At 35.9% G+C, this 13,338-nt stretch overlaps 1 protein-coding gene across 1 annotated transcript; it reads left to right on the top strand.

The window, feature by feature from the left end:
- The first annotated feature begins 243 nt into the window (after positions 1–243).
- LOC127084002 (probable 1-acylglycerol-3-phosphate O-acyltransferase) lies at positions 244–4,261 on the top strand. Its single transcript, XM_051024366.1, has 9 exons — positions 244–669; positions 1,011–1,247; positions 1,602–1,648; positions 1,764–1,882; positions 1,987–2,147; positions 3,313–3,422; positions 3,502–3,601; positions 3,768–3,891; positions 3,970–4,261. Exons 1-9 carry the CDS (start codon positions 536–538, stop codon positions 4,093–4,095), a joined length of 1,158 nt encoding a protein of 385 aa, XP_050880323.1. The 5' UTR covers positions 244–535; the 3' UTR covers positions 4,096–4,261.
- Positions 4,262–13,338: the final 9,077 nt, after the last annotated feature.

Here is a 13,338-nt window from a genome sequence, read left to right on the forward strand (position 1 = left end):
AAATTACCTTCAATTTCTTACCTAAACTCTTTCAAAAGTTTAATAATGTAAACTCTTGTAATAATGTTCATGATTTTCAATGAAAATCTTGAACATAAAAAAAATAATGTAAAACTTGCGGTGCATAATAATTAAACTTTTAGTTATATGGTACTCTAAAAATGAAATGTGATTAAATGAATACATGCATTATTCTAAGTTGGGCGTTATAAAAAAAGTGAAAAAAAATGATTAATCTAAGTTTTCCTACCAAATATATGTATTGACTGCCGCCATGGATGTGCGTCACGGCCTGCGTAAGCAGTTGTTTCTCGAAACTCGTCTTGACTCTGTTACTTCAAATAACGAACTCTTTGTCACAAATTCAAATCTCCACGCTGCTTATTAATTTAATCGATTAATCACCGTTACTCTTCCACAATTTCAATTTCAGCGCGTTTTGTTATTGCGTAGCGTGGTACACAATCTACCATATTCATATATTGAACCATAGAATCGAATCTACGGTAACACCGGTGATTCATATTCATCCAAAATGGCGGAAGAAATTAGGCAAAACGACGTCGCTTCATCTTCCAAATCTAGAAGCTTCTGGTCTTCACTCCGTTGGATTCCCACTTCTACCGATCATATCATCGCCGCCGAGAAACGCCTTCTCTCCATTATCAGGTAATTTCAATTCTTCACCCCTCTTTTAAGCTTCTAAACCCTAATTATTTTCAATTCTTCGCTATTAAGTTTGTATCATCAATTTCATACACTCTCTTATTTGGAGCTTCGAGTGGATTGTAATTTTGTATGCCTTCATCTGAAGTTTGTAAAGTTATGCTTGGTTAAATCTCATTTTGTAAAATTAAATTTGATTAAAATGAGTTTTGCTCCAAGGTGATTTATGTTTGAGTAGTTCTTTTTTTCTAAATTAGGGTAAAAAATGTAATTTATTTGGATGATAGTTATTAAAAGTACTTTCCAAACATGTACTAATATGGCTGGTTTTCACTGTTTGGTAGAACTGGGTATGTTCAAGAGCGTGTTAATATAGGCTCTGGTCCTCCTGGGTCCAAAGTAAGATGGTTCCGTTCATCGAGCGATGAGCCACGGTTTATCAACACGGTTACTTTTGACAGCAAACCTGATTCTCCTACGCTTGTTATGGTTCATGGATATGCTGCTTCCCAGGGTTTCTTCTTTCGGAATTTTGATGCTCTCGCTTCTCGTTTCAGAATCATTGCTGTTGATCAACTTGGGTGAGTTGTATTTCTAAATCCTACTACTTTTCTGAGCTGTTATATCATATGATTTATCTGGTCTTATGATCGATTCTGTTGTAGGAGAGGAATGGTCAATTAGATGTATAAGAACACTTCGTTGAATTTCGGTTTTCTTTTAGTTTATTTATTTTTCAAGATTGGAATATATGCTTTATGTTTCAAGGAAACTGAAATGAGTGAGTGCTTTTTGAGCTTAGTTAGATACTTAACTAATACTAAGGTATGTTGTTTCAGTCCTTTAAGGGGATATCAATTTTGAGGGGAGAGGCATTATCAAATTGGGGCATGTATATTGTACTTATAAGCCTTGAAACTTGTATTTTTTGGCAGTTGGGGCGGATCAAGTAGGCCTGACTTTACATGCAAAAGTACTGAAGGTTAGTTAAAAATTATGCTTACATTGTCACACGAGAGAATCTGATGCTATAGTTGATTTGGAATTTAAGAATTTTACTTTGTTTCTCAACTTTATAATTGTTGTTCATCTTGCAGAAACTGAGGCGTGGTTCATTGATTCTTTTGAGGAATGGAGAAAAGCCAAAAATCTGAGCAATTTCATATTACTTGGACATTCTTTTGGTGGTTATGTTGCTGCCAAATATGCACTCAAGGTAAGTAGTCCGTTGCTGCATTGCCTTAAAATGATAAATACTATTGACTCCATAACTTTCTTTTACGAATCATTATGATGTATATTTTATTCATTTGAATATAGCACCCTGAGCATGTACAACACTTAATTTTGGTGGGACCAGCTGGGTTTACATCAGAATCAGATGCAAAGACTGATTTTATTGCAAAGTTCCGAGCGACATGGAAGGGAGCAGTTCTGAATCATCTATGGGAATCTAATTTTACACCTCAAAAAATTGTCAGGTAAGACTTTTGTGTCCCATTTTTATCATTTTACTTTAGGATAAGGTAGCACAACTTTTTAATCAGACAGTTTATGATGCTTTGTGATGCTTGTGTATAATTATATTATTATATTGGGTCTTGTGCCTCCTTGGGGTGTACCTCAGTTTGTTGAAACTGTACTATCTCAGGCTTCTGAAAGATTGTTTGATTCTACCATCTGATTATTTAACTAAAATATCTGCCGTGGCAACTAGATGCTCATGCTCACCAAATCTTAAATTTTAAAATTAGTTGTCTGCGAGTGTGAAGTGAAATGTTGTATTTCATGATAATGTAATGCATTTCATACGAGTGCAGGTTAACATTGCCCGTCTCCCTTCATTTAATATGTATTTGAATTTTTTACGACTGAAGTTGACTAGGATATTGACTTAAGTTCTCTTGATTACTAATGAGTTCTAGTTAATAATTTTGTTATCACTGAAGTAAACTGAAATATTGACTTAAGTTCTTGTCATTACAAATGAGTTATAATTACCAATTGTAAAGTCATGGATGGAATTCTTTTGGTTGGAAACTTGGAGTTGCCTCCACTTGGCTAACAGGTCACAAGTGGTAAACCAGCCTTTAAAAGATCCATTGTGGATTCGAGCCTTTGTTGGAATCTGCAATGCAAGAGCTTTATGGTACCAGGAACATGATGACCTATTTTCTCACATTATGGTTACTGGCTGAAGAAGCTTGTTGCTTGGGTTGCAAATTATTTTCTATTGTTAGTACTCAAATCAAATATGGGTTGTAGATTGTGGGGAAGAGGGGATGGAGTTATTCTTCTACTCCGAGAAAAAAGTGTGCATTCTCTTTATGCTGCTACTTCTAATATCAAATTTATAAACCAAGTAATAGGTTTAAATAAATGAGGGAAAGCTAGAAAATATGGAATTAAATATTATTCCAAGAAGCATGGAATCACCAATTCCTCCCATTGGGGGAAGGAATTGTCTGTTTCTGTGGAATGAGCCATGGCGAGGAATCAGCATTATATATATTTTTTGGCCAACAAGCATGAGAATACTCATCCCATAGAATAAAGTATAAAATGGAATCACCATTCTGCATACCAATGTTAGTTGTATTATTTTATTGATTTTATTAAGAGTTTTTTTTTATGCATTTGTGGCAGAGGTTTAGGTCCTTGGGGTCCAAACATGGTGCGCAAATATACAAGTGCTAGGTTTGGTACACATTCAACCGGGCAAAAACTGTTTGAAGAAGAATCAAGTTTGCTAACAGGTATGGCAAGACAGTAAATTGATATATGGTTTAAATGTAAAAGTGTTCTAATTCTAATTTGTTTTTCTATCTATTAAAGATTATGTTTATCATACATTGGCGGCAAAAGCTAGTGGTGAGCTATGCTTAAAATATATTTTTGCATTTGGAGCATTTGCTAGGATGCCCCTTCTTCACAGGTTTGTCAATCATTCTCTTCCCATCTGATTAGCTGTTTCACTAAGAAAATGTATTCTGTTAAGGTTTGACTTCTATGGTTTCAAAGATGGACTCCCCGTTTATCTGATAATTAATAATATTGTCGACTTCGGGTGTAATCTTTTATCCTACATCACTTTGTTGCAGTGCTCCAGAGTGGAAGGTGCCTACCACATTCATATATGGTTATGAAGATTGGATGGATTATGAAGGTGCCCAAAAAGCACGTGCACAAATGAAAGTTCCATGTGAAATTATCAGGGTCCCTCAGGTATCATTTTCACCATTATCCAAAACATGAAACTCCTTTTATTGTTAGAACCAACAGAATTAATAACTTCTGTTGCAGGCTGGACATTTTGTGTTCATCGACAACCCAAGTGGCTTCCATTCAGCTGTGTTTCATGCTTGTCGAAGGTTTCTTACACCTGATCCGGACAATGAATCTCTTCCTGAAGGGCTATCCTCTGCATAAGATATAATTTGTATCAACCACGTGTATATTATTTTTTATTTTTTTTACAATGAAATTACATAATGGAGTGAAGCCATGTCTTGCTCCTCAGTGAGGTGGAATATACTGAAAATATCTGGAATTGTAATTTCAATAAAATGATTTCTAGGAAAACTTTCAAAAGAAACATATTCTCTGGTAAAATTATGTTGCACATGCAACAAACGTATGCTGTGAAATGTGTGTGTCATTGGGTATAAAAGATCAAATATTTTCCACCAAAAAGATATCTTCTGAGATATATGAGGCCCCATATAATCATAACTCCGAGAATTTTACGTGACACCCAATACTTTGAACCTGACACCCTCCATCGAGTTTTTTACCCTTGTGCCACAAATCTGAAAATAATGTTTCATTTTGCCATTCTTTTAAAAAAAATTCTTAAAATGCCACTCTTTTTTAATTTTTTTTTGATTATTTTAGTATAAATTTTGACCCGATCCTAAATGATGGATGCGTCAGAACTCTTTAAGAGTCCACTATCATGGATGAATTACCTTTTTATTATTTAGTTATTATTTTCTGTATTTATTTTAAATTATTTTAATTAATTTTTAAATATTAAAATTAATATTTTTTATTTAATATTTTTTTATTTCATTAAAAAATCCTATTTTTTAATATTTAATTTTATAAGATTAAATATTTTTTTATTATAATATGACATTGAAAATTAAAAAATATATTAAAGTTAATATATAATTTTGAAAATTACAAGAGGATAATTGCATAATTAAAAAGAAATTAATTCTCATGTCAATCTTATTGTTGGGGATCTTCATTGAAGTAATGATTATCAGTTCCATATCATGTACGAACCCGAACATGTTGACTACGATCTAATGGTTCCGTTGTAGTAGGTGGAAGAGGGCTGAAGTTGTAGACGGATAGGTAGAGGTTTCAAAAATGGATAGTTGGTCAGGAAAATTTTAGAATGTATCGAAATTCTCAAAAACGATATTCGTAGGAAAGTCGTTACATAGTTGTGTGAATGAGGTGAGTTCTATGGTTCTATGGTTGCAAAGTAATAGTCTGACACATCGGTGGTTGATGATTGTTGATTGGTGTTGGAGTAATCAAAGTTAGGAGGTGGAATTGATGTGTAGTTGGGGGGGGGGGGGGGGGGGACGAATGCAAGGTTGTTGTTGGGTTTGATAGGTATAATGTGTTGGTTGTTGTGGTGTTTGATATGTGTAATTTGTTGGGATTTGTTATGTTTGGAATTGGTAGTTTGATTGTTGGTATGAGGTGTATTGTGTTTGTTGCTGGAGTGAATGGTTTTATGAGGGTTGTTGTTGATGATGATTGGTTTGGTTATATTTAGTTGGTTGTTCGTATTGGTTGGACGTGGATGTTTGGGTATAATGTTGGTTGTGAGTGGCTTGGGTTTGGGTGTATGTGAAAGTTGGTCGTGGTGGAGCCGACATATGTGATGTGGAATAGTGCTGACGGGGGTCACTTAATAGTTAGGATGTTAATGATTTTTGAAATGGAAGAGATCGAAATCAATTCAAATAGTCTTAAGTTGACCTCAACTTCATGAAACGCGTCCCCAGTTAAACACAATTGATGTATGTTTTCCCACTGTTGTTATTCATTCTTATTTAAATTTTTACGGTTGCACTTCCATGACTCTTGCATAGTCATATTATAGTGTTCTTTGAGGCATTTTGGAGGGTTGTGTATGTCTTGTAAAGACCCAAATTGCAATCTAACCCTATCAGACTGATGCATTTCAACGATCCATAAACAAAAGATAAGTGTCGTTGCATTCCAAATCAAGTTGTCACGTTGTCTAATGATGGGCAGTTAAGATATGGTCTCCATGTAAACTGTTACATTATAAATAATATATGTTAGTGTAAAATAAATATTCTAATTATTATCCTGAAAAATAAAAGAATCAAGAAAACGATGCAAATTTTGAAAAACATGAAGTAGAATAAGAGATGTTGTTGATGGTCACAACAAGAAATGAAGAAAGCTTCAAGGACTAATGGTTCTTGGACTCAGGATGCTCATCACACATGTCTGGAAGGAAATATTGGTTTGTCAACATAAAACCATCGATGGAGAACATGGTGGAATTTTCAAATGACAATACCCTAACATCTGAAGCTATTGATGATGTTCGTATTATAAGGAAAGATGGTAAAAGGTCAATAATTTCCAATGTATTGTATATACCAGACATGAAAAGTAACTTGCTCAACATAGGGAAGTTGGTCAAAAAGAATTACAAAGTGTCAATTAAAGATAAGATGATGAGAGCGACTCAGGTGGAAGATTAATCTCTAAGGCTCCCATGTGTGAGTACAACTTCTGTTAGATGTGTTTTGTATGATTTCAGAATTAGGATACTTTAGCGTAAATGTATATTGGACGGTATCCTCTGAATCTCTATGTGCATCTTAGCATTAGGAAGTAAAAAAGTATTTGGAAGCAATGTGGGAAAGGTCTCATGCATCAAATATGCATGAAAAATCAATTTTTATGAAAAATAGCAGTACAGGTCGACACATAGAACTATAGGCCGACCTATTGAAGAATTTTCTAGCTATAGGTCGACACATAGAACTATAGGTAGACCTATGGAAAAGCTTTCTTGGCTATAGGTCGATACATGAAGTCTATAGGTCAACACATATGTTGTTGTATTAAAGCTTGTGGCATCTGTTTCACGTGCCGAGTCTTTAGGTCGACACGTAGGGAACACATGCCTTTCATAGGTCGACACATGACCTTGGACAAGTCGACCTATGCATCGAACATGTCGACACATAACCTATATAGGTTGACCTATCTGATATTTTTCTTCAAAATTTCATATTTTTCTATCATCCTTTGCATTTGCTTTTGCCCTGAATCTCCCATGCATATAAATACTCCATACATGCATCATTCTCTAGTAAAGTTTCTAGAGTGAGTAAAACCAACATGAATCCAGGATTTCAAAGCATCTCATCATCTTCAATTCAATCTATGTATACACACAATCAAACTACACATAATCATTTTTTGATTGGGTGTCATCTAGATTAGAATTGATAACGTCCAATTAGGTTTGTTGTACCGAGAATATTGAGTTTCGATCTTTGAGGGATTTAAATAAGAAAAGCGAGGTGGGGTTTTCCTTCAAGATCTTTAGGGTTTGAAAGTTTTGGACAAGATTGTACAACTCGGATCCGATCGAGTGAAAGCCTTGAGACTAGGTGTGTCAGCAAGGGAGTAGCGTGAAACGGTGGATCGTGTTGACAAATCTTGGGTTCAACAAGTGTGCGCTTGGGATTAATTCAGCCCGATGAAAGCCTTGAGGCAATGAGGTCATGCAAGGAAGTAGCAACAATAGGTGAATGGAAGCGACATTGTTAGTGACTTGATCAATCTTTGATCAAGGTTTTTGGAGGTGCTAGAGGTAAGAACAAACTTAGGGTTTGTGGGATTTGATTTCTCATCTCTTGTATTAATACTTTTGCAAAGTAAGATTTATTATATTAACATCTCAATTCAAATTCAAATTGAGGGCAGGCATACCCATAGCGAGGCCGATAGGGGAACTGCCTAAACAAATCCTCGCGTACTCTCTCTCTCTCTCTCTCTCTCTCTCTCTCTCTCTCTCTCTCTCTATATATATATATATATATATAATATATATATAATATATATATATATATATATATATATATATATATATATATATATATCATTTATTTTCCGGTTCACAGATTGTTAATTACTTTGATCTCTTGATCAACATTGTTTGGATAATAACTTTTGAATTCTTTGTTAAATTGTGTTGTTGTAGTAATCATTATCATTTGGTAGTGTTTCGCTTTTAAAAACTACAGACACTATACAAATATCCAAACTTTGTTGATTGCACGTAAAGTGTTTGACGAATCGTGTCAACTAGTCTTTAGTGTGTTGTTGACATTGGAGATAGATAGTTACTATAGTAGAGTATTAAATTTAGTTCTTGAAGTATTGATAAACCAACTTGTGAATTATTATCGTACCATTGGTACTCATACGCATATCCGAGTTTTTCAATAGAAGGTTCAATTAGACGATTTTGAATCCAGGAAATACTTGAAACTTACTTCCGTGCCAAATTTTTTCTAAATCAAAGTTTCAAATAATTTTTTAACTTGGGATCTATTCACCCTCTCTAGATCTAGGCATATCATCTAACAATGGTATCATGAGTTCCAGTTGTTTCTGATCTTAAGATTTGCTTATTAGATAATGGTTACCGAACCTAACAGGGCGTACAATAGAGAACCTATTTTCACCGGCGAAAATTATGGCTATTTTAAAGCTTTTATACGTATCCATATCAACTCCGTTGATAAGGGTGTATGGGACGTCATTGCCAACGATCCTAATAAAATTACAATGACCAATGGTGAAGGCGTCATCGTACCAAAACCGAAAAATCAATGGAATCATAATGATAAGAAGTTGTGGTCTCATGATTGGAAAGCACAAAATATTCTCATATCCGCATTAGGTGTTGATGAGTATTATCGTGTCTCTCATTGTGAAACCGCCAAGGCTATCTGGAATGCATTAGAAGTTGTCCTTGAGGGAACTAATGAAGTCAAATAAGCTAGGATCAATACTTTGAACCAAAAGTTTGAACTCTTTCAAATGAAGCATGGTGAAGCCATTGTCGACATGCAAAAGAGATTCACACATCTTATTAATAGATTGAATGCTCTAGGTAATCCTATCTCCAATTATATTTCTACTAACAAGCTTTTAAGATGTCTTAACAGGGAGTGGCAACCCAAGGTCACCACTATCAAAGAAGCGAATGATCTTACTGATTTGTTTGGTAAATTAGAAGAACATGAGCAAGAACTCACTTGCTTAGAAAAACATGAAAAAGAATATGAAAAGATGATGAAGAAAGAGAAAGGTAAAGACAAGGTGGAAGAGAATAAATCCATTGCTCTAAAGACTTCTGGTTTCAAGTCCTCAAAGAATGAGCCTAGTGAGTATGAATATAGGGATGATAAGATCTTCTATGATGATGATGTTGGGCTATTTGTCAATAGATACCAAAGGTATATTCGAAAGAACAAGGTTAAGCACTCCTAAGGTAACTTAGCAAAATTTAGAAGGGATTCCAAGTCTTTAAAAGATGGTGATGAAATTCTGGTATCAGATATAAGATGTCGAAGGTAATGTCACGACACTAATATCTGTTAATACACAATGAATAATAAAACAGAATTGAAAAGCAAATCACACAAGCAATTGTTAACCCAGTTCGGTGCAACTCACCTACGTATGGGGGCTACCAAGCCAGGAAGGAAATTCACTATAATAGAATTAGTTCAAAGACTATCCGTACACTTCACTAAGTTACAGTCTTTCTCACCTAATCTCTACCCGTGCAATTTCTACCTAAGCACTCTTAGATATGAGAACCCATTCACTTCCCTTACGATCACAAACCCGTGATCTTAAACAACAATCCCTTGTGAAAAGAAAATACTTTTCAATTACAATATTCTTGATTTTACTTCACAGTTTCAATCAAGAAGACACACTCTTGATCTTGCTTCAAAGCTTTGATCAAGAAGACAAATCAGTCTAATTCAATCATCAATGGATGACTTGAATGACCTACAGACACAAACCCTAGCTCTCTCTCTAAATTTCGCTCAGTACTGGTTGTGTGTACAAACAGGTTTTCTGAGTCCCTTTTTATAGAAACATTGGACAGCTTGAAAACCCTAGATATATTTTCCAATCAAATCTTTTCATATCAGTTGTAAAGATCTCCTTAGAAAATAAACAAATCTGGTTGATATCCCTGATAGAATGCGCCAGCTAGCCATATCTTCAATCAACCAATGATTGCCACCAATTGTGCAATCACAAAACACCAGACATTCATACTGAATGTTCTGTGTACAAGATGTCACGACATCGGGTCTGACATCTGGAAAAATCTTGCATAATCCAGTTTCCTTTTATAGCAGGTACAACCATATCAGTTACCATGACAATGAGTATGTCAACTGAAACAATCCTGCAGCATATATCTTCCAATTTAGCTCCAGCAGGTACATCCAATATCAGAAGCCTTAGCATTGTAAGTGGCATTCTGAAACAATCCTGCTTGCATATGTTCTTCAACTCCAGCAGGTACATAGGATATCTCATGTTAAGACATCACACATGACATCTTGTGAACACTCTTTGTTTTACCAAAATTGTTGCCAACACTTAGAATCAACAAACTCCCCCTTTGGCAAATTTTGGCTAAAACATATATCTGTCCTTTTTGTTCACAAGGCAAACTATCAGCAGTTAAACCATATACAAGTAGTTTAATCAGCAGCAAAAGCAAAAAAATAATTACTAGCTATGGCTACTAGTAATACACACATGCACAAGGGTACTTCTCCTCCCCCTAAATATGTGCAACAATCAGAATTACTAGTTATGGATGCAACTAGTAAGACACACAAATGCACAATGCACAAGGGTACTTCTTCTCCCCCTAAATCTGTGCATTCATAAAAAAATAGCTACTGAAAACTCCAGCACCTGTACCAGCCAGAATGTCATACTGACATCTGCTACAACATCAGCACCTGTGCACCATATCAGACATCCTCTTTGACATCTGCTAACAGACCAACAGAAACCTTCTGTTTTAACACCTGTGCACTTCTTCCAATAATGGTTGTACTTCTGTTCATCCATCTCAGCCAGTACCCAGCTTCACCCAGCTCCACCAGCTCCATATACTTCTCCCCCTTTTTAGTCAAAATTGACCAAAGGTAAATAAATCTCATAGAATCTTTACACCAATCACATCTCTCGCTATACCATACCTCACAAAACTCCATACTCTTTTTGTGAGAACTATCCCCAGACTCCTTTGATTGCTATAGATTCTCATACACACAGATCCCCAATTTTCTTCTTAAACATTCAAATTGATTGGCATCCAAGGCTTTTGTGAATATGTCAGCTAATTGCCTCTCTGTAGGAACATGCTCCAGTGCTATGATCTTTTCTTCCACAAGTTCTCTGATGAAGTGATGCCTGATATCTATGTGCTTAGTCTTGCTGTGCTGAATATGATTCTTGGAAATATTTATAGCACTCAGGTTATCACAGTATAATGTCATACCTTCTTGTGTGACATTGTATTCAGACAATATTTGTTTCATCCAGACTAGTTGAGAACAACAACTTCTCGCTGCTATGTACTCAGCTTCAGCAGTGGATAGAGATACACAGTTCTATTTCTTACTGAACCATGAAATCAGATTGTTCCCTAAGAAGAAGCATCCTTCTGATGTGCTCTTCCTATCATCAGCACTTCCAGCCCAGTCTACATCATAGTATCCAGTCAACATAGATCCAGATCCATGAGTATATAGCATCCCATAGTCACTGGTGCCATTGACATATTTCAATATTCTCTTTACTTGGTTTATGTGACTGACTTTTGGTTCAGCTTGATATCTAGCACACACACCAACAACAAATGCAATGTCAGGTCTGCTTGCTGTGAGATATAGTAGACTGCCTATCATGCTTCTGTATAGACTTTGATCTACACTGACACCATTTTCATCTTTGGAGATCTTTACATGTGTAGGAGCAGGAGTTCTTTTATGGCTTGCATTCTCCATGCCAAACTTCTTCACAATGTTCTTGGCATACTTGCTTTGAGATAAAAAGATAGATTCTTCCATCTGTTTGACTTGTAGCCCAAGAAAGTAAGTCAGTTCTCCAACAAGGCTCATCTCAAACTCAGATTGCATTTGTCTAACAAAGTGTTCAACCATCCGCTCTGACATTCCACCAAATACTATGTCATCTACATATATTTGTGCCACCATGAGCTTCCCTCCTTCATTCTTCACAAACAGAGTTTTGTCAATTCCTCCTTTCCTGTATCCATTGTCAGTGAGGAACACTGTGAGCCTCTCATACCAAGCCCTGGGACCTTGTTTTAACCCATAGAGGGCTTTCTTCAATCTGTACACATGTTTTGGAAGGTTTGGATCTGTGAAGCCTTTAGGCTGTTCAACATATACTTCTTCATTTAGGTAGCCATTTAGAAAGGCACTTTTTACATCCATCTGAAACAGTTTGAATTTCAGAATACATGTCACTCCAAGCAGTAATCTAATAGACTCAAGGCGAGCTACAGGAGCGAAAGTTTCATCAAAGTCAACTCCTTCAACTTGAGTATATCCTTGAGCTACCAATCTAGCTTTGTTTTTAGTAACGACCCCTTGTTCATCAGATTTATTCTTGTATACCCACTTTGTACCTATGACATTTACTCCTTCAGGTCTAGGAACCAATTCCCATACTTCATTTCTTTTGAATTGACCTAACTCTTCTTGCATGGCATTGATCCAGAACTCATCAGTCAAGGCTTCCTTGATATTTCTAGGTTCAATCTTTGACACAAAGCAGCCATGTGAGATTACTTCTCTTGATCTAGTAGTGACTCCTTTATCTGGGTCTCCTATGATAAGGTCTTTGGGATGATCCTTCTGAATTCTGATAGAGGGTCCCTTGTTGATTTTGTCATCTTCAGGTTCAGCTTGAGGTGGTTCTTCTTCCTTATTCTTGTCTGAGGAGTCAGCTGGAGAATCATTCAGAGATGTTTCGACATCGTCTGTGACATCAGTCTGTTGATCATCAACCACTACATTAATGGATTCCATCAACACATTAGTTCTGGAATTGAAGACCATGTAGGCTCTGTTGTTTGTTAAATAACCCAAAAATCTTCCTTTATCACTTTTAGGATCCATCTTCCTTCTTTGCTCACGATCATCTAAGATATAGCATTTGCTACCAAATACATGGAAGTATTTTACTGTAGGTTTTCTTCCTTTCCAGACTTCATAGAGAGTTGTGGGAGTCCCTTTCTTTAATGTCACTCTGTTGTGAACATAGCAGGCTGTGTTCATGGCTTCAGCCCAAAAATGATAGGGTAACTTCTTAGCATGAATCATAGCTCTGGCTGATTCTTGCAGAGTCCTATTTTTCCTTTCCACCACACCATTTTGCTGAGGAGTGATGGGGGATGAGAACTCATGATGAATTCCTTCTGAAGAACAAAATTCAGCAAATTTGCTGTTCTCAAACTCCTTTCCATGATCACTTCTAATTTTGATAATAGGACTTTCTTTTTCCCTTTGAAGCTTC

This window comes from Lathyrus oleraceus, chromosome 5, assembly GCF_024323335.1.
Source record: "Lathyrus oleraceus cultivar Zhongwan6 chromosome 5, CAAS_Psat_ZW6_1.0, whole genome shotgun sequence".
Classification (NCBI taxonomy): Eukaryota; Viridiplantae; Streptophyta; class Magnoliopsida; order Fabales; family Fabaceae; genus Lathyrus; species Lathyrus oleraceus.

Excerpts from the sequence above, each read along its gene's own strand:
- LOC127084002 (XM_051024366.1), top strand. The coding sequence starts at position 536 with ATGGCGGAAGAAATTAGGCAAAACGACGTCGCTTCATCTTCCAAATCT. Across the intron at positions 1,649-1,763 it reads TACATGCAAAAGTACTGAAG|AAACTGAGGCGTGGTTCATT; the intron begins GTTAGTTAAAAA and ends TTCATCTTGCAG. Across the intron at positions 2,148-3,312 it reads ACACCTCAAAAAATTGTCAG|AGGTTTAGGTCCTTGGGGTC; the intron begins GTAAGACTTTTG and ends CATTTGTGGCAG.